The 21,592-nt window shown below is 49.1% G+C and overlaps 1 protein-coding gene across 1 annotated transcript in view; it reads right to left on the reverse strand.

Annotated features, from left to right (window-relative positions):
* Positions 1-21,592, reverse strand: part of Megf8 (multiple EGF like domains 8) — a 286,005-nt gene that overhangs the window by 86,801 nt on the left and 177,612 nt on the right. Inside the window, exons 22-24 of the mRNA XM_077673228.1 lie at positions 12,523-12,687; positions 11,634-11,808; positions 8,376-8,554 (exon numbers count right to left, since the gene is read on the reverse strand). Coding sequence (XP_077529354.1) covers positions 8,376-8,554; positions 11,634-11,808; positions 12,523-12,687 — 519 coding nt within the window. The remainder of the gene's footprint in view (positions 1-8,375; positions 8,555-11,633; positions 11,809-12,522; positions 12,688-21,592) is intronic.

Raw genomic sequence — 21,592 nt, forward strand, 5'->3', positions numbered from 1 at the left:
AATCTTTCGGGTCAGGTACGAAAAACTAGAAAAAGGTGGCTGCACCGCCAACCAAAACTGCGGGGATATCAAGAAAAAATACCAGATGGGAGAAATTTCAGCTCAAGTGCGAGATGGACAATTAAGTGCCCACATCAACACATGAATAGATGATTCGTGTTTATTCTGTTCACTCATCGGCACTAAAGCCATTGATTTTAGAGAGTGGGTGATCTTTGGGGTATTTTAGTTAAGGGGGGACACTGGTCTTAAAACAACTTCTTTTAATTTTCAAGTAAACTCTGTGAAACTTGTCAGTCTTGCTGCTTTTTTCCCACTGATTTCAAATATGCCAGTATTTTTTCAGTTGGTCAAAAAGTTCCCAAGAAAATTAGAGATAATTAGCCATTTTTGATCAAACAATAGACAAAACAGTGTTGGTCACAAAACTGTTATCTTTATATTTTCCAATACTATGAATCCTGGTGAATGCAGTAATGGAAGCAGTTTTTTGATGCATCGCTTCGAACTAATTTTACGGCTCATTAAACTTTGGTGTTTGAAATGGGCACTGAAAATGGTTCTTTGCCACGGGTGTCACCGAAGTTTAATGAGCCGTAAAATTAGTTCCAAGCGATGCATCAAAAAACTGCTTCCATTACTGCATTCACCAGGATTCATAGTATCGGAAAAAATAAAGATAACAGTTTGTGACCAACACTGTTTTGTCTATTGTTTGATCAAAAATGGCTAATTATCTCTAATTATCTTGGGAACTTATTGACCAACTGAAAAAATACTGGCATATTTGAAATCAGAGGGAAAAGAGCAGCAAGACTGACAAGTTTCACAGAGTTTACTTGAAAATTAAAAGTTGTTTTAAGACCAGTGTCCCCCTTAGAGGGACCCTGCAACACTCTTTGAGCAGTGCAAGTAAACCTGCGCGACGTTTAGATTACACTGCCAGGAATACCTGAGCCAAATATTACACGTGCACGTGAAGCGGTGAGCGCGCAAATCGATGTGAAAGACGCGAAAAAACCAACCGCTCTCTCTTCAGTTGTCCTCATTATGCATGGCCTAAGGGACGTCACATAGGCCATGGCTGCCCGATCGGCTGTCACTGGTCAACTTCGCGGGTAGATTCTCCCATTTCCGTCGTCGTCATCGCTGTGTACGAACCTCTTCTATGCCTGAACCTGTAGGCACAGTTTTGCCGTTTATTTTGTGTTTTGAGTGCGCGGAGTTTGATTGATGAGCTCAATACTTCCCTTTCAACGGGACCACTTGACTACAAACGTTTATTGCTTCAAAAACGCCCTACCAGCCCGAGCGCGCACTTGCGAGCAGGTACCCATGCCTGCTTTTTTTGTGGCACCAGACCGGAAATAGGCCCCTCCGCGTTGCGGAGAAAAGGAGAAAACTACCCGGCATGTGATATATCGAAGGCCGCCGAAGAGAACACCGCGAGCCGCCCCCCTCTCTGGGAGAGAGCGCGCAGCTTTCGTCGCCTTGTCCGCGCTCGAGTTGAGAGGGAATGATTATGCGCGGTTTCTCATCGCGCGTAGTTTCGTTAATTGTGAACGGATTTTCATAATTCTTGCGGGAAGAGATTTCTGGGACAATAGACTTTATCCCAAAATACAGTACTAGTAGTCGATGGCAAGTGTTGCAGGGTCCCTTTAATTGCATATTTCACCCCCAAAGGGGGTGGGTGATGTTTTGGGGGTGGGTGTTCACTCGGAACTTTACGGTACTCGCCTGTGATTGGCTGTCTGAGCAAGCGCGGCTGGTGGGCCGGGATCATTTTTTGCATGGGGGGTGTCGACGGCTTGCCCTACGCGGCACAGTGGTGCAGTCACAATAGAAACAGCGAGGGGAAAGATCTGCCAGCTGCCCTTGAGTGGCTGGGCTAACTTTTAGGGTGTGCTGGCGAAATTTCTCCTCCGCTGCAAGGAAATGCCAACTTGGGAAAGAAGGGGGGGGGGGGCCTTCTGCGGCATATGTCGTTCAATTTATTGGAAGTCGCTGGTATTTTTGTACGGTATAGGTGTAATTTTTGCTATACATTCTAATTGTAAATATACCATTCCCAGAAATATTTCGGTATAAGGAATAATTTGAAGTAAACAGGTTCGATACAGTCGGGTTCGAATGTACTTAAATAATTTAGTTATTTTAAATACTTCAGAGCAAGTGATTTTGATTGAAATCCTGTCATTTGCAAGTTCAACGATACCTTTAAGACAAGAAATTGAATGAATTCGTGCTATTGTTGTACACCATCAGCCAATAGATATACTAAAAAATTAAGAGCAAAACAAAGCATCGATAATCAACTCTAAAGAGAGTGTTACTGGCAAGATATAGTCATGAACTTCAAATATGCATCAGCACAGTTAGCCTCTTAGACGCTGCTGTTCTAGTTGATTTTGTAGCAGTAAATACCCATATTATGTTCTCGGTTAGAACTATTGTGAGATACAGCTACAGTTAAACCTGGATATGACGAAGTTGACAAAAATTGTTTCGTTACATCCAGGTTTTCGTTAAATGCGGGTTTTGAGTAAAAACTCGTGGGAATGAAGCAGAAACAAAACCAATATTCTAAGCATCAATGATGCAGTGTTCAAGGATATATTTCACACTGAAAAACTGCGTGATTTGCGCTTACTGCTACTCTACACGGCCCCCCGAATTCACAAACATAACCAAGTACCACTTTTGCTTTTTGATACTTTTCGATGCCTTAACGCGTTTCAAGAACCAAACTTATGCTGAAAGGGCACCTCTTCGCAAACTTCATGCTCTTTTCTGCAGTCAAAATTGTTGAAAGGATGCTAGCTGGGACACTGTACCACACGGTGACGTCCTTTTTTCTCGCCGGCGGAGACGTCTTTAAAATTGCAAGCTTGTCTTGAAAAGACAAATCTTTTCGTACTCAGGCAGCAGTAATCACCCATGAACCGATACCACAGATATCAGGGGACAAACGCGACTACACACCAACAGGCAGGCCTAGCACCTACCTGACACCGCAATCACACGTGGAAACGAACGAGAGATTACGGTGCGGGCGAAGTTCCCTAAATTGGTTCATTTCTCCAGCCGATTTTTCAGAAAAAGGGCACGAAACCTTGATTCATCAGCGTAGTGAATTCGTTACATCCTGGTTAATCGTCACAACTCCTTCGTTACATGGAGGCCGCAAACACATAGGCTTCAATGGAGGTGGAAATGGGGAATTGAAAAACTTCGTTAAATCCAGGAATTCGTTGCATGGAGGTTCATTATATCCAGGTTCAACTATGTATTTTACAACAAACTTTCAAGAGGCAGGTCGTAAACTACACGCCACTTTAAGTAAACAAAGAATGCTAACGTGTGGAAGAAAAAACATCAAGGAAGCAATAGGACTTTGTGTGACTTAAGGGGACACTGAAGTGAATTTGTAAAGCTCCCGTTTTTGCTTGCACTGCGTAGACTGGCTCAAATGAGCACACTTTTCATCGTTTATCCGGTTGACAAATCGGTAATTAATTTACGAAGCGCGAAAGAAGAAAAACTACCATGCGCGGTTTGCGGCGGCCGCACCAACTAAAGCTGTGACGTTGGGAGGAGCAGGCACCGTGATTGGACAATGCCCAAGGTGAGCAACCAAACAAGTTTCGGTTTCGGTTCTGTAAAACACAACCGGTGGCGTTGTTGGATGGGCATTCTCAATAACTCAGTAATCATCGTACCGCGCTTCTGCCATGTTGTCAGCTGTAAAAATGCATAAAGATAAGCCTCCCAGAACGGCTTGGAATCGTAGCATTCACTAGCCGAGGCCTACGCAGTGCATGGACGCCCTCCGCGTACCCGCAGACGCCCAAATGTCATGCGCTTTTCCCCATATTTGGAGCTTGCCTCACTCATGCCTGTACCGTAAAAAGCGTGTTCGCACCAGGCCAAGGGTCTGTTTATTCTGGCCTGTGCCCACTGCCCGCAAGCAGTCGGTGCTTATGGCAACAGCACGCCAACGAGAACTCGCTAGCGCGCCAGTGCCAGCCTGCGCGCTTTCTGTGAACTAGTTTGTGGAGCCATGAACGTTTCGGCCCAAAAAAAGGTGAACTCAATGTAGAAAACATTGGCAAAAAAAAAAAAAAAAAAAAAAAAAAAAAAAAAAAAAAAAGCACGTATTCCCGGGGACTCGAACTCGTGACTTGCAAAACACTTGCGGCAACATACCTAGCGCCCCAGACCACTCGGCCACGGTGAACTCAATGTAGAAAACATCGGCAGAAAACGAAAAAGGTAACTTACAAAAAAAAAAAAAAAAAAAAAAGAAAAAAAACAAAGCACGTACCCCCGGGGACTCGAACTCGTGACTTGCAAAACACTTGCGGCAACATACCTAGCGCCCCAGATCACTCGGCCACGGGACGGGCTCCGCCGACCTCGGTAATATACGGTATATATTGTACAACAAGTTTACACTTTTATTTAGTTTTGGCATTTCAAGCAGCTTAGGTGACTATTTGTTGTATTGCGCTCGTGCAGTAAGCGTCCCCCGAGTTTCCCCAATAGCTCACGTCTAGCAATTGCATTTCGTAGACGGAAAAGCGTTCGCAGATGCGTAGTCGTGCTGCTGACCGCTGTGCTTGTCCGCCCAGTGCAAAAAAGTGCTTCCCGCACCCTATTTTTACGCTGTACGGTAAAAATATCAGTTGATTTTATTTCCTTAGTACCTATATTGACTTCGCTGACTCTTCTCCCGCCTTTAAGAGGCCTTATATTTTCCTACTGGCGTACCAGTCAGCGAAGCGTCGCATGTGCGCTTGTGCAGCACTTGTGTGAAGCGACCTTGACTTGGAGCTAGATACAGTGTACAAACTAACCAAGTAAAGAAAGGCCCATTCTTCCATTCACAAACGTGTCCTGGCTTCGTTACAACTGAGCGAACGAATTGCGATGACCCGTCGGCGGCCGGCGGACGAAATGCTGGGCCGACTGACTCTGTTGAAGGCCGGGGAGCCGTGCAGTAGCGCAGCCAATTGCGAGATCGGCTCCTCGCGACGTCACACGAAAACGCTGCAGAAAATGGGCGAGCGTAAAGAGAGGAGGACAGCATTTTCGAATTAATTTTTCTACTAAATAAAATCGCGGAAACGCGCCCAGAGTGGTCGTAACATGGCCTGGGGACTCCGGACTACAATTTGCGCAAGTAATCCCGCAATGTTTACATATCACTTCAGTGTCCCTTTAAGAACAAGGAGTTACAAGCATAGATAAGCGTGAGAAAGCTCAGAAAAAGAAACATACATCTGGCAACACACTGGAACTGCATCCGAAATGCTAAGGTTCCGGATTTACCTCTCTTCCGACCTTCCCCATAAAGCATCAGACGTTCGTATCTGATCACTGCAGCCACCTATTTCAAAGCTCCTGCGAAGCTCCTATGCCCACTGCAACATCTGGTAGATTGTTTGAAAACCAGAGTTTTGATTCCCGTGCGTTTACTTCTTTTACTGCTTGGCAGCAATTTAGAACCAATCGCATAACCAACACTGAGGAGCTGTTTTTGGCACACAGGGCTGCTCACACAAGTTGTGTGCACACGTGCAAGGGTGGCTTATCGCACGACTTCACTGTATCCGCAATTAATTTCTCAGGCTTGGATAGTGGCAGTGCATAGCGATAAACTTGCATACTGGATTTTGGCTTTGAGAGTGACGATCAGCAAAATTATTCTGGAACATCAGCAGAAGTTCGTCAGTGGGCTTTGTTTTCACGTACGCCTTTGTTTACTTGTCACTGCGACCAGTTCAAACATTTCGGGGAAGCAGGTAGTACAATACTTCTTCTTTGCAGGCGTCAACAATGTCCAGCTAATATTTGATGCTGCCCACTTTGCAGAGTGCCATTTTGCCTAAAAAGGAGAGAGCCAAGTGTTGACCTCAGAGTGGCAATCCACAGTGGGCTCCCCAGTGCTGTGGATTAGTTTAGACCACCTGGGGACGTTTACCATGTGCCAAAATATCAACACATGGGCACTTTACCTTTCCACTGCCGAAGCTGGAATCGAATGCACGTACTTGGGCAACTGATTAAATATGGCCAATGGTAAAATTGCCGGTAGCGAAATTTACCTTTCCCAAGATTGTAATTGCTGACAATCATATTGCACCAGGTTGCATGATTAAAGTTCTTTTAGTTAGGAAGTGAAGGAAGGTATGCAAGCTTTTCCAAACTACTACTGGTTGGCTGAAAAGCTGGCACCAGCATGACAGGAAGGCTGGAAGTATAATACAGTTATACAGTATACAGTATAAAACAGTATAATACAATAGTACAATACAAAACAGTACAAAATAGTACAAAACAGTACAACAGTATACAGTATAATACAGTATAAAACAAACACCTGCTTGCTCTGTGAATTATTGATAAGCTGTTGAAATGTTAATTTTCTCTGAAGGCTAGCGTATGCATTGTAAGGAATGATAAAATCCTGTATTATGAAAAGGAGCACTTCTCATAGATTACTTAGTTGAAGAAATTGCCCTCGATCAAGCCAATAAAGGGACACTGAAGTGATATGTAAACATTGCGGGATTACTAGCGCAAATTGTAGTCCGGAGTCCCCAGGCCATGTTTTGACCACTCTAGGCGCGCTTACGCGATTTTATTTAGTAGAAAAACTAATTCGAAAACGCTGTCCTCCTCTCTTTACGCTCGCCCATTTTCTGTGCGTTTTCGTGTGACGTCAGGAGGGGATGAGCTGGCAATTGGCTGCGCCACGGCTGCGCTACTGCACGGCTCCCCGGCCGACAGAGTCAGTCGGCCCAGCGTTTCGTCCGCCGGCCGCCGGCGGGTCGTCGCAATCAAGGAGGTTAAAAAAAAATTGCTTGGTCGCAATTCGTTCGCTTAGTTGAAACGAAGCCAGGACACGTTTGTGAATGGAAGAATGTGCCTTTCTTTACTTGGTTTGTTTGTACACTGTATCTAGCTCCAAGTCAAGGTCGCTTCACACAAGCGCTGCACATGCGACGCTTCGCTGACTGGTACGCCAGTAGGAAAATATAAGGCCTCTTGAAGGCGGGAGAAGAGTCAGCAAAGTCAATATAGGTACTAAGCAAATAAAATCAACTGATATTTTTACCGTACAGCGTAAAACTAGGGCGCGGGAAGCACTTTTTTGCGCTGGGCGAACAAGCACAGCGGTCAGCAGCACGACTACGCATCTGCGAACGCTTTTCCGTCCACGAAATGCAATTGCTAGACGTGAGCTACTGTGGAAACTCGGGACCGCTTACTGCACGATCGCAGTACAACAAATAGTCACCTAAGCGGCTTGAAATGCCAAAACTAAATAAAAGTGTAAACCGGTTGTACAATATATACCCTATATTAGCAAGGCTTTCGCGTCCCGCTCCGTGGCCTAGCAGTCTGGTGCGCTAGGAATTCACCCCGAATGTTTTGCGAGTCACGAGTTCGAATCCCCGCGGTCACGTGCTTTTTTTTTTTTGTAAGTTAACTTTTTTGTTTTCCGCCGATGTTTTCTATATTGAGTTCACCTTTTTTGGGGCCGCAACGTTCATGGCTACATGAACTAGTTCACAAAACGCGCGCAGGCTGGCACTGGCGCGCTAGCGAGTTCTCGTTGGCGTGCTGTTGCCATAAGTACCGACTGCTTGCAGGCAGTGGGCACAGGCCAGAATGAACATACCCTTGGCCTGGTGCGAACACGCTTTTTACGATACAGGCATGAGGGAGGCAAGCTCCAAATATGGGGGAAAAGCGCATGACATTTGGGCGTCTGCGGGTACGCGGAGGGCGTTCATGCACTGCGTAGGTCTCGGCTAGTGAATGCTACGACTACAAGCCGTCCTGGGAGGCTTATCTTGTGCATTTTACAGCCGACAACATGGCAGAAGCGCGGTACGATGATTACTGAGATATTGAGAATGCCCATCCAACAAAGCCATTGGTTATGTTTTACAGAACCGAAACCGAAACCGAAACTTGTGTGATTGCTAACCTTGGGCATCGTCCAATCACGGCGCCCCTCCTATCAACGTCACAGCCTTAGTTGGTGCGGCCGCCGCAAACCGCGCATGGTAGTTTTTCTTCTTTCGCGCTTCGTAAAATAATTACCGATTTGTCAACCGGATAAACGATGAAAAGTGTGCTAATTTGAGCCAGTCTACGCAGTGCAAGCAAAAACGGGAGCTTGACAAATTCACTTCAGTGTCCCTTAATCAATCAATCAGTAGGTACACTTTGTACTGTCCACATTTGATCTGTGGTCAGATATTTGACATTTCTGCATCCCTGCATTTTGCCTTCTACAGCGGATGGTCCAAATCTGGGCGAGATTCCCTGACCTACAGGGTGGCCGCTGTTGTACTCACCCTAGAGTAGGCCGGGTTGGCCCGGTCATCAGGTGGCAGGCGGGACCAACGGCGGGTGGGCATATGTAGTACGTACAGGTGGTCTGACACCAGTGGCCGGTCCACCGAGTACACAATGCCGCCAAACACGTAGATGCTTTCCGTCGCCCGGTGGTAGTCGCTTGTGTGCCCGTACACACCTGCACACAACAGTCTCTCACTGTGCCCCCACATATGCCTTGCCGGTGAATACACCCGGTACTCAATACATACACTTACTGCCGAGCTAAAGCAGTGACAACAAAAAGCCAAAGTGTTTTCCCAGTGCTCTCGAAGGATATTCCTTCAGGCTAAACTGCTTTACCATACACTATCCCTCAAAATTTTTGCTATCTTTAACTCTTTCGCTACCGCGCCTATCAAAATCAATCAATTTGATTGATACTTTGGGAGTGCATTTTCATAGCGTTCCAGGCGTTTCTCGAACAAGTAAACCTGTTCGGAGTTAGATCAGAAAATGACCTTTCAAAATCAGTTTTGTTTTCATTTTTGCAATGTAAACGTGATTTTTGACACGCTTTTGAATCATCTGGGTGTGGAAAAGGGGCGCGGTCATCGCGCGTCACTCCTACCAACGAAGAATGCATGCCACTGGTAATTACTCTGCACCAGCGCTTGTTTTTTTGCTATCAGGGCGTGAATGGGGAACTAGCAAACGATTTTCAATTGCCATGTTCGCGCTCTGACAGTAATAATCCCAGAAATCAGCTGAAAATGTCAAGCAGTGCCTGGTTGCAAAGCTACTTTATGATTTTAGGCAGTTTTATTGCCTTTGCGCACGTTGTTCTAAGTTCTGTGGTAGTTCTACTTACCCCAAACAGTTTACAACAGTTTTGGTTTCGTTTCTGCATCGCGAAATTCATATTTAGTGCTACTACGCAGTTACCCAACTTCAAGGCTACCTGCCATGGCGCCTGGAGCGTCCGCGACTGATCCTCGAACAAAGCACGCCGCTCTTGATTTCCCCCAACCCTAACCCGATTTCTGCGATAAGAACTTCAGATGCAAGTCAAAAGATCACACCCAGTCGCCAGATATCTGTTCCGCCGAGGACAGCGTTTCAAACCGGCCTTACATTGCCAGCTGTTCGCCTTCCAGTTTCGTTTCCATGCGAAAGTATATCCGGGTGTCTAATGTTGCTGCTTAGTTGAACTGTCTATTCAGACGGAGACTCCGATAAGTTTTGTACTGTTTCATTTGAAAAATGTTAGGTGGCGCTGCAAAAGAGAAGGCTCGTTGTGCTGATTTTTTTCGTCGCACAACTGCTACTCAGCCAAAGATTGCAGGGCACGATTCTAGCTTATCGCACTTCATTTTTGCGAGCAAGACTACAATTGCGAGTAAGAAGATGATAATAAAGCTCAGCTTTATGTTTTGAGAGATAACTGACCGTGAACAACAACAAGCATCAGCCACGGTGTTCCGTTTTCAACTTCATGCATGTTTTTTTCTGCATCGCGTGCTTGTCCCAAATATTGTGCTCGCTGTAAATGCAAAGTCAGTCATTGACAAGATGTTTTTACATTATGTGGGGGCAAATTGGTGCCTCTGATAATGTCAAACCGCCAGATTTATTCCAGGGAACCACCCGAAATTGCACATTTTGAATTGAAGGTTGGGCTTCACCGCATGACACGAGCACCGTGCATGCTAACATTTTTTTTATATCTGACAAACTGTTGTGCGCTAGCCGACATTTTTTCTAGGGTGTGTTTTTGAAATGTTTCCCTACAAAATGTGTATTCTAATTTTTTTTAGTACCGGTGGAACTCCTTTTTTATAATTTTTTTTGACAACTTGACAAAAATTTTGATTTTGATATTTTTTTTCACAACTATGATATATAAAAACCTTTAAAAAACAGGTGTTATTGGAAAGGCCATTAAATAATCTGTATTTCGTGTTCCTGCAATTAGTGCCTAACCAATTTTTTTAGCAGGAAAAAAATGTTTTCTTGGACCCCTAAAAATTGGTCAATTTTCCGGCGGTAGCGAAAGAGTTAATTAAAGGCACATTGAAGTGAGTGTTGAAATCCACATTTTGGCTGCACTGTGTAGCATAACCCATGTAATTAATAATACATTCTAACCTGCTAGCAGCAATATTAAAGCGCCCTGAAAAGTCATTGTTATAGCCAATGATTGTAATAACCAGGTTGGGCAGAAAAAGACAATTTTGGTTGTTTCTACCGAGCACTTAACAAACCAAAAATGCAACAGCATGGCTGAGCAGACTGAGCAATGGGTGCGCCCACCAGACTCAATGCTACCCACCGGAGCACATTTTCCAGACAAGAGGAACCCTCCACATTGCATCCTTTAGTTTGTTTCCCTTAAAAAAAAAAATGATTGGCAGGGTTTCCAGCAGCAGAGAAGATCTAGTTCTCTGGGCTGTGATGATACAGTGCTGCAGCTTTCATTTTATCTAAAAGGTGTTGCAAAGGTTTTCCCCACCCCTCTCACCTCCTGGGCCAGCTAGCGGCAGCAGTTAAGAGAAGCACGCTGGAGGGAGAAAATAGGAAGGCGGTGGTTCCCAGGCAGGCAGCTTGCGCACTTAATTTCCCTCCAGCTTCGGAGCAGGGTGGGCGTGTGTAAACTGTGAATTTATGAACTCTCGTCAATGCAGAGTATGGGCACGTCCGTAGTGCCAATGGCCTCTCCGCTCATCACAGGTCACAGACCCTCTAGCAGAAAACAAGGTTGCACGCCCACCCCTGTAGCAGGAGGGGGTGCAAAGAGAGAAGCCCACACACCTTGCCAGGATGATTACAGCCCCAGCGGGACACACTCCACGGCTGGCTGTTTCAATACTGTGTGGAACACAATTCTTTGCACTATCCACATTCACTCCATGCGGGAAGATGGCTGCTGCTTTAAAGAGCTATTCCTCGTATTGTTTCCCCCGAATTAATGAGGCAACAATCAACAGTTGCACCTGCAACTGTTCCAAAAGCAACAAGTGCAACAGTTGCAAAAGCAACAAGTTGCACCTCGGCTACGAGATGTGCCATAGTGGATCGAGGGCACCGAACTTGGGGACCTTCACCGAGTGCCAAAACCGCAACACACAGGCGCTTTTGAAGGGACCTATGTTGAAGGAAGCGGCCTCTATAATAAGCCCCTTGAGAAATTTTTGTGGGTTACTTTGACAGCTGCAAGACCTGTGCCAGTAAAGACAAAGCACTTCGGTTCAGCCTGCAAAAATATGTGTGCCACTTACCAATAGGAACAGTGCCCGTGGTATTCAGGACCCGCCAGTCCATGGCCTCAATGCTGTAGGCAAGAGTCTTGTCCTGGAAGCCGTACTCGGGAGAAAAGCCCCCGATGAGCACCAGCTGTCGGTTATCCACGTTGGTCAGCGTTAGGCCTGCCAACGCTGGCACATCGGGAGTCGTCTGCCAAGAACGTTACAAGCACTCTTCTGTGTCAAACAAACACAAGCTCAAAAGTCCTGCTGTGCAGTGTAATACAGCAATGACAGATCACTCTGCCCCCCAATTTTTATTTTTGCAGACAAGATACTTGTGCTGGTTGGCCCCACCACTTCCATCACTTCCATCTTTCATTAAAAACAAAAAAGAGAACTCCCCCTCTCCCCTCCCCAGCATCCTTTTGCACTCAAGTCGCACCCACTTATACAGCTAAACAGCAATATAATGAACCTCAAGTTAATGACTTCATAATGCAATGAATTTTACCTTTCCTAATGCCTCCTCCCCCAGAAGCTCGAATCCTCTTGTAATAAGTGAAACTGGCCACCCAAATGCTGATACACAGCGAAACCTTAGATTACTTTGCCTGTTTGTGAGAACATCTTTTTTACCATCTTGCGAATGACCATGAAGTCAAAAGTCCACGGAAGCTATAAAATACGCGCAATATGCACAAAAAGGGCTCCTAAAAGTTACCTTCTTTTTCATTTCTTCAGGTAAATGCACCGGTAAATGCCCTTTTTAGCATTTAATCTTTCTGTAGTAATAAAATGATCAAAAATTGCTCAATTCTGCAACAAACCTGGCAGATCCAACGACCAATCATTTCAATGCACTGAAGCAGTAGCCCAGAAACATGCCTCTTGGTTGGAAGCATGGGGCAACTCCAGCACTTACCGGTACCCGTGTCCAGGTGTAAAAGTCTGTGGCAAACTTCCAGAAGTCACCGAGCACGCCAGTAGCATTGAGGCCCCCAAAGATGTACATGCTCCCAGCCACCATAGCAGCTCCGTGGAAGCGACGAGCTGTTGGCGCATGGCCCGCCTCACGGGACACATTCAGCTGGAACAAGTGAGGCCACGCGCTTCCCAATAAGTGGCCTGATTTTGCGGCATAAGCGATACGCGCCCTGTCCGACATGATAGGTGGCCTTTTAGAACAGCTGCTGCACGGTGCGAAAGAGTGAACACAAAGGTCCTGGCACGTGATAAAGCCATGAGGCGTACAAACTCTGAAGCAAGGCCTATTTTTATTCCTACTACATTCTATTTGATCCGGGCCAGGACACAAAAAGACAGAATTAGCTGAAGATAGAAATATAAAAATGGCAGACAAAAGAAAGTTCTCAAAGTAGTCCATCATGGTCTGTCGTTGTTTACACTCAAAACATTTGACTAGCCACATGGTGCGAAATTCCCCAGTGTGACTGCAGGTACTTTCGGCTTTTTCCATGTAGAAATGCAGATCCCAGCCCATTGTCCTTCTTATCTGTGGCACTTAAATGGGGCCATGCAGACAAAATACAAGTTTATTTTATTCGAAAGACTTGGGGTTTTATAGTGCCCCCAGAGCTTGTTCGGCAGCAAATAATGCTTTATTCCCTTAGAAATTAAACGATTTAAGTTAAAAGTTTGATTATGTTTGCGATGACGTAACCAGGACAGGTCTTCAAACAAACTTAGTTCGCCATTTAGTTTGCAGCGGACCACAGGACACCTTTTTTACTGTCAGTCCTCCTGGATAACGCCACCATACTGCTGTTCATCTTTGGACTGCTGTTCATCAGGACTGCTGTTCATCTTTGCTTTGTTTCTGACCATATTTGCACCCGGCTTGTTTTTTTTAAAAGTAGGTAGTAATCGTTTTGTGAAAGTTGGGGTATGCTTGACAAAGATGGTAGCTGGTCCACGTGAGCAGTGCCACAGGCTCTGCCTGTGCTTGGGTGGACCAGCTTGAACGTGTTCGCGCCGAGACGCTGGTGGATCCGAAACGGTCCTGTACGCCTCGGCGCGAGCTTGGACGAGACTCCCCTGGCAGCATCGCTGAGGATGTGGACGTCGCGCAGCACGAGGTCGCCTTCTTTCAAGGTAGTGGCCCGGCGCCGTTGGTTGTAATAGCGTTGCTGGGTGTCCCAGGCGCGTTGTTGATGCTGTTGTGCAGCAGCCAAAACCTGTGCCAAGTGGTTCTGGAGTTCTGCGGCGAAGGTATGAGGGGCTGATGCGGCCGGCTCGACATCATGCTTCTCTTCCGCTGGCTGCCACAGGGTCTTCAGCTCCCTCCCATAGCACAGGAGAGCCGGTGTGTAGCCAGTGGCCGCGCTCACAGCAGTGCGCATGGCAAAGGCAATTTCAGGGATGTGGAGGTCCCAGCTCTTGTGATCCTTGCAGTACGCACGTAGCGACTGCTTAATCGTGCCATTGTGCCGCTCTACCATTTGCCCCGCTGGCCTGTACGGGACAGTGTGGCGTTCTGCAATGCCCCACTGCCTAAGCAAGCTCTTCCACAGTCTGCTGACGAAGGGCTTCCCATTGTCACTGGAAATAGCTGTGGGCACTCCATGCCTGCAAAAGACCTCGTGCATTCTGCTGGCTATCTGCTGGGTGGTTGCTGCTCTCAGTGGGAACAGCTCAACAAACTTCGTGAACTTGTCAATGATGACGAGCAGGGACTTGTTCCTGCGTGGACTGGTAGGCAGTGGACCAATCAGATCCACACTTAGCTCTTCCATTGGTGCTGCTGGCCACTGGCTGGCCATAAATCCCTGTGGCTTCTGGCGGATTGCCTTTGTCCTCTGGCAGACCTGACAAGAGCGGACATACTTGGACACATCACCACGCATGCCCAGCCACACATACTTGTCAGAGATGCGTCGCAGTGTCTTGAAGAAGCCAGCGTGGGCACTTGTTGGATGGTCATGGCCCATTTGCAAGACCAAGGGGCGAAAGTGAGCAGGCAACCAGGCAACTGTACGGTCGCCACGGCTCTGCACTAGAAGTCCTGACAACTCAATGCGGGACGTGGATGCCAGATCCCCCACACGGCGGCTTTCGGCATTATCTTCCTGCAGGCATTCACCTTGGACAGTCCTTGCTATGTCCCGCAAAAGGGGGTCCTTTTGCTGTTCCTGTGCCAGTTTCTCAGTCCAGTCAGGTCTTCAATGGCAGTCACCAGGCAGTTGTCGGCAAACTTGACTGAGCCTTCATCCGAGTGCAACTGAAGTGGGAACAGGGTCTCGGGCAGACCCTCAGCAACATCATTAGGGCTTGCTTCAACTGGTGCCCGGCTTAAAGCATCGGCTGGTATGTTAGCCTTTCCACGGCGGTGTTTGATTTTGCACTGGAACCCCTGAAGGCGCAGCACCCAGCGTCGCACCCGTGGAGATGCCTGCTCAGTGGAAAACATCCAGGCCAGTGATGAGTGGTCACAGTGGATTTCAAATGCTGTGGATTCCAAGTAGGGCCGGAATTTGTCCACAGCCCATACAACTGCCAAACATTCCCACTCTTGCACTGTGTAGTTAAACTCGGCATCTGACAACCCTCTGCTGATAAATGAAACTGGCCTGAGAATGCCATCCTGCTGCTGCAGTAGCACTGCTGCTATGCCAGCACTGCTGGCATCTGTCTCAACAACAAATGGGGCATTTAGGTCGGGCAAACAGAGGACTGCACCCGTTGCCAATGCTGTTCGGAGAGTTGTGAATGAATGCTGTTCACTGCTGGTCCACTGCCACTTTTGTTTCCTTTTCAGCAAGTTGGTCAATGGTTTGGCGAGGACCGAGAATTGTGGAATGAAGTTCCTGTAGTAGCCAGTGAGGCCCAGGAATGCCTGTAGCTGCTTGACGTTAGAAGGTTGTGGGTAGTCGGCGACTGCGCGTACCTTTTCCGGGTCTGGTCGGCACTCGCCAGGGGAGATGACGTGCCCCAAAAACGTGAGGGACTGTCTGCAGAGTTGCACCTTGTCGGGGTTGATTGTGAGCCCTGCCTGCTTGATACGCTCCAGCACCTCACGGACATGCACCAAATGGTCCTCCAGCGTTGCAGAGTACACCAGCACATCGTCGAGGAAGGCCATGGTGCACTGGTGGTTGATGCCGTCGAGCACTCTGTCCATCAGGGCCTGGAATGTGGCAGGCCCTCCTGCCACACCAAACGGCATCCTTGTGAACTCGAAGGTACCCCTGTGGCATATGAACGCAGTCTTCTCGATGTCTTGTTCCTTAGTGGGATCTGGAAGAACCCTTGGGAGAGGTCGAAACTTGTGAACCATCTGGCGTTACCCAGCTGGGCCAACAACCAATCGCTGCGTGGCATCGGGTACACTGGGACCTTGGTTCGGGAGTTCAGGGATCGGTAATCTATGGCCACGCGGTAGCCCCCCGACTTCTTGCCCACCAGGACCGGTGCACTTGTCCAGCGGCTGTTGCTGCGCCTGATCAGGCCTGCACCCAGCATTTCATCCAAGCAGGAGTCCATGATGCCTTTTTTCTTGGGGTTGACTGGGCGCAGCTTCGTGCGCACAGGGGCACTGTCACCTGTGTCAATGGAGTGCTCGACCAGGCTGGTGCAACCTGGAGACTTGGTAAATAGTGCCCCATACTCCTCTAGCAGAGCCTCAAATCTGCCTTGGCTGTCTGACTGCTGTTCCGAGTGCACCGCCGTGCTGCAGGTCATCACAGTGTCCGAAGGGTGCTCGAACAGCTATTCGAGGCAGTAGGCACCCTCCAATGGTTCAGGGGTGGCCCTTTTGTCAGCCTTCGCAAACGGCACTACCAGCTGTGGCTCCATGCCCACGGTCCACCCTCCTAGGCCAATGTGCAAGGATATGCCCGTGGCCGTCAAGAAGTCCCGGCCCAGCCCAACATCCTGGCACAAATCAGGCAGGCACAAAAATCTCTGTACGCGACAGCCGCCGTCCCACTCCATTTGGCACCTGATGGAAGTGGTGCTTTGGGACCAACCTGATGCCAGGCGAAGTGTCCGCATTTCTCGCTTCCCTTTGGCTCCAGCTGAGCACGCTGCGCTGATAGCCGGAGGTCCCAGAAGGCTCACACTGGATCCTGTGTCGAGCAGCGCGCGGAACATCCTGTTCCCGATTCGCACCTCCAGGATTGGCTCCTTCTTTCCGGCCGTAGATGCAACTTGCATTGCGGCGCCGTAGACACTCACCGGGCCTGTGCCTACCGGCGCCAGTTTCCCGGGCACTGTGCCTGGAAGTGCCCTGGCTGGCGGCACAGGAAGCAAACGCCACGGTCCTGTGGGCGTCCCGTCGCACAGTTGCGTGCGATGTGGCCGACGCCACCGCATCGCCGGCAAACAATTTGCTGTCATCCCGCTGCTGGTTGTTGTGGCAGTGCGCCGCTGGGCGGAATGGCGGGCCACCTGTCGCAGTGGTACGAAGGCTGCACGGCAGCGGGGTGGAGCGGCCACACACACGCGGGCGCCCCTGCTCCCACGAAGGAGACGGCGTGCTGGCTCATTGCAGCGACGTTGGAGACGCCAGGGGCCGTATAGGCCAGGTCGCGCGCGACCTGGTTGGTCTTGGGCGGCGGGGGCCGATACTGTTGCCGGCGCCGTGCACGTTCCATCAGGCCGTCAGCCGCGGCCGCTAGCTCCTTCAAGTCCTTGAAGGTCGACCCAGCTGCCAAATCTTGTAGGTCGGGGTGCATTTGGCGCAGCACTCGGTCGACTTTCTCCGAGTCCGGCACGTTTTCGCCGATCCTTTCGTAATAGGCGGCGACGACGTAAATAAACTCCCGCAGGTTTTCTTGCGGGTGCTGCGTCCGTTCGTCCAGCTCCTGCTTCAGCCGAAGCTTCTCGTCGATGGACGCGAACTCTTTCTTGAAAGCTTCGGCGAAGCCGTCCCAGCTTTCAAAGGGTCCCGCGAAGCGGTACCAAAGCTTTGCGCTCCCCTCCAAGGCCGTCGCGATCACCCGCCGGACGCGGTCTCCCGTCGGTATGTCCGCAGCCACGCAGAAGTTTTCGACCTTGTCCAGGAACTCCTGCGGTGACTGCAGATCACGGAATCCTTCGAACTTGGGCATCGCTGCGGGTGCTGTCACGGTCGCTGGCCGCGCTTCGGCGATACCAGCGCGAACAAAGGGTGCCGCCATGTTTACGCTTGCCGTCGAGGCGGCCGGCACAGCGGCGGCCATTATCGCGTCGCGCACTTGCGCGCCGACGCGCTCCCTTTCCATAAGGGATCCGTTTGTCTGTTGCAAAAGCAACTGCACAAATTGGTCCGTTATAGGCTCCATCCCGGACGAGCCCCCACTTGTCAGGATTTATTCACACACAACCACCGCTCCACGACCTCGACCACTCCACGACTCCCCGCCGAGTCCCGAGTTCCCCCGCGCACACACACACCGCACCGCGCCCAGAGGGCGCCACCTACACCACCATCCCTCGTGGATGGATGTCCTCACAAGACAATGTTGCTTAAGCCAATTGGCCAGTGTCGCACGAGACAACCCCAAGGTGCCGGACAGCTGGGCAGCTATAACAAGCATAGTGCGCGCAGTACCAACAGCAGTACGCACTGGTACTTCTATGTTTACGTGTACTTTCATAACTTCCATTGTTTACCTCACTATTATTACTGCTATAAAATGAATATGCCTTACATTTAACAAAAATAGCTCGTTCTGCAAGCTTACCGTATTTACACGATTGTAGGTCGACCCTTTTTTTCAAATTTGACAATTCAATGTTGGGGGTCGACTTAGAATCGAAATCGAACCATCTACCGTTAGTAACGGAAAGAGAAACGAGAAATCGGGGGTGCTACGAGGTGGGGACAGCTTTGCACCCTCGTTTCCATGGTTATGGTCGAAAGTGTGAACCGCATGAGGCGTTTTCTGCTCGCGAAAACGCGCCGCGCACGACACAGCCGCGCTGACGCTGCCGCGAATACCACCCGCGTGCTGCGCGCTATGCGATCGGGGACGGCAACATGGCGGCGTCACCAGCCACGAAGAGGTGCGTGTAGCTCCAGTGATCGCTTCTAACCGCTCTTTAAGATATCACTGAAGGCACAAAAGAAGACGTTTGTGCAAAAAAGGAGCTGATAATGTGTTTGAAAACGACACTATAAAGCAGCATCTGCGCTGCTAGCAAAAGCGCCAATCAAATATCTGTTACCGTGGTGCCTAAACATCTCCGGCGGCGCCAGCCGGCTGTCCCGAGCGCTTTCAAAGTGCAGCAAGTCGTCAGGCTTCTCCCGCTGCCACGCTTGTCACGCGTCATACCGAGGTAGAACCAGTAGAACTTAGAAGCAGAAGCTGCCGCGTGCGCGGAATCGTCGACACGAGCGTGAAAAAATCGCCCGCGCAACGCCGATGCGCATGAATCGCGTGCAAAAACGCGTAAAGAAGCGTTTTATTCGTCTCTAAAGTATTAACGAATTTATTGATTCAATGCACGGCGCTAACATAGCCACAAATATAGTACATTGTTCAGTACACCGAACGCGATGGTGGGAGGTTAGTCACTCAAAAGTAAATCGCGCGCGGCCGCTTCTGTCAGCCGCCATGTTGTTTGTTTTGGTATCGCGCGGCAGTGGCCGCTGCCGGTTGCTTCGATGGTTGTCATTACGCAGCGAATGTGTTCTTCCCGCTCAACCCACAGCGCATGGTTATTCCGGGTGCTTATACAAAAGCTTTTCTTTTTTAACATCTACCGTGCATGCCGCGATCGCACGGCTCCTGTGGGAGCATGAGCCGCCATGTGGGATGGAAGAGCTCTTTGGATACGATTTTCTAGGCGGCGTTCGCATTTTTAGATGCGATGCTGAGAGGAGCATCTCTTGCCGGCGGCCCTGTCCTGCGTGCGTCCGTCGTCCGCGTCCGCACAGCTGCGTCTCTCCTCTGCTCGCCTCCTCTCCTCTCTCCGATAGCGAACACTCTCTCCCAACATCTGCGGTCGCACTGCGCGCGGCTGCGCACTGTGTGCATGTGCAGTACTCTCTCTCGCCGCGGTCTCCTCTCCTTCGGGCGCACTGCGCATAGAAGCGGAGTGCCGCGCTCCGGCCAGTCTCTCAGTCGACGGTCGTCCGCGCTTGCGCTTGCGCTTGCTCTCTTGCCGTACCCGACGATTGCTTGATGCGACGCCAATGGAACCCCCCTCAGCGTTGCATCACACTAGGGTTCCCGCGAGGGGAGGTGGGCGTAATTTTTTTTTTTGGAGAGGTGCAATTTTTGGGGGGTCGACCTACATTCAAGTCGACTTACAATCGTGTAAATACGGTATAAACCCTGCCTAACTTGCATTTGCTTTTCTTGGCCTCAGCCAATCGCCCAGCTGTGCATGTTACGTCATAGGCTCTAGTGCGGGAAATGAGCTAGTGAGTCGCACGGCCATTCCATTTTTTCCTAATTATATAGCTTACTTGAGTGAAGTTTGCATTAAAAGTAGTGTCAGTGTTATTCTAACGCAGGCAATCTTTCGAATGAACCAAACTTGTGTTTTGTCTGCTTTTGTATTTTTGCAGACCAAATGCAAGTTAGGTTCTTTCAAAAGATTGCCTGCGTTAGAATAACACTGACACTACTTTTAATGCAAACTTCACTCAAATACTAAGCTGTAGTATAATGGGGAAAACAGAGAACAGGCATGTGACACCATAGCTAGCAACTTATGGCAGATTGTTGCGAGACACTAAAGGGTGGAAACAAGTTGGCCTGTATCGACAGATTAAGGTGCTAAGAATCCAAATTCACCATTCTCCCAACTCGCAGTTGTTCAATAAGGCATAAAACGCCAGAAACCTGAAAAATGTGCCGACACCCTGCACGCTTTCAGGTACTACAGTTTGTGACGTTACAGTATTTGTGCACGGCGAGAGCTCATTGGAGAAGCATCTATAAATGTTTTTCCTAAAATAACCAGTTCAGTGGTTGAACACGTGAAATAAATGTAAATCAAAGCTTTCCACGAGCTGATGAAATTTTAAGAACGCAGGCTACAAATTTTATACACTGCGAGACAGGCTGCTTCCCTCACGCTTGTCAGCCATCATGCTTTCAGTTTCCTTTTGGAAAAGCAATGGTGCGCAATTAGCAAAGTCAATAACCTACAGTGAACGCCCCAGCTTCTGCAAGCAATATCTCCGGCAGGAAGCGGCAAAAGGAACTACAGTTAAACCTCGATGTAACGAACTTCAATGTAACGAAACCCTCGATGTAACGAACCACGGAATTTTTTGTAACTTCAAGTGTATGCACACCACGTATTTTCACCCTCTGTGTAACGAAGTCCCATTCGCCGGGATTTCAATGTAACGAAGTTTTATGGAGAACGAGGCACGATATTTAAGTTATAGAAGTAGATTTTGGGAGACGCAAGCGCCGAAATGGTGTCCAATAAAACGCGAACGGCGACACGGGTCGCCCAATGCCGCGGATGCAGCCAGCCACGGAGTCTTTGATTAAGTCCCTTGCCTACAAACTGCGTGGCGTGCATACACGGCTGGCGCACTGTTTCTGTCTGAGCTTAATCGTCTACGGCTTAATCGGCATCAGCGTGAACCGCACGCAGCGTTTTCTCCCTGCAAAAACGCAAAACGCGCCCCGCAAGCCACAGGCGCGCTGATGCAGCCGCGGAGACCACCCGCGCAATGCGGGTAGCTCCAGCGACCGCTTCTAACCTCTCGCTGAAACGCAACTCGAGGGGCATATGAGAGGGGCGTGCGAGAAAAAAAGCGGATAACGTGGGCGAAATTTTCATTGTAAAACGTGGCACGCGCCGCTTACAAAAGCGCCCATCAAATATCCTCCCTGGTGGTAAGCCTAATCGCCACGGGCGTTGCCGCCGCCGCCGCCGCCGCAAGCCGCCGCTTTGCACTTCGTTCGAGTTCGCTCATGCTTGTTGGGTTTCGTCGTCCCAGCAAGCGTTTGTGAATCTTTATGAGCCTTGCACGCGCGTTTTTTTCACACCGGCGTCCGCGATTGCGTGCCGGCGGCGGGAAG

Source organism: Haemaphysalis longicornis, unplaced genomic scaffold (genome assembly GCF_048455015.1).
Source record: "Haemaphysalis longicornis isolate Haplotype H1 unplaced genomic scaffold, Haemaphysalis longicornis Haplotype H1 scaffold_1, whole genome shotgun sequence".
NCBI classification, from domain to species: Eukaryota; Metazoa; Arthropoda; class Arachnida; order Ixodida; family Ixodidae; genus Haemaphysalis; species Haemaphysalis longicornis.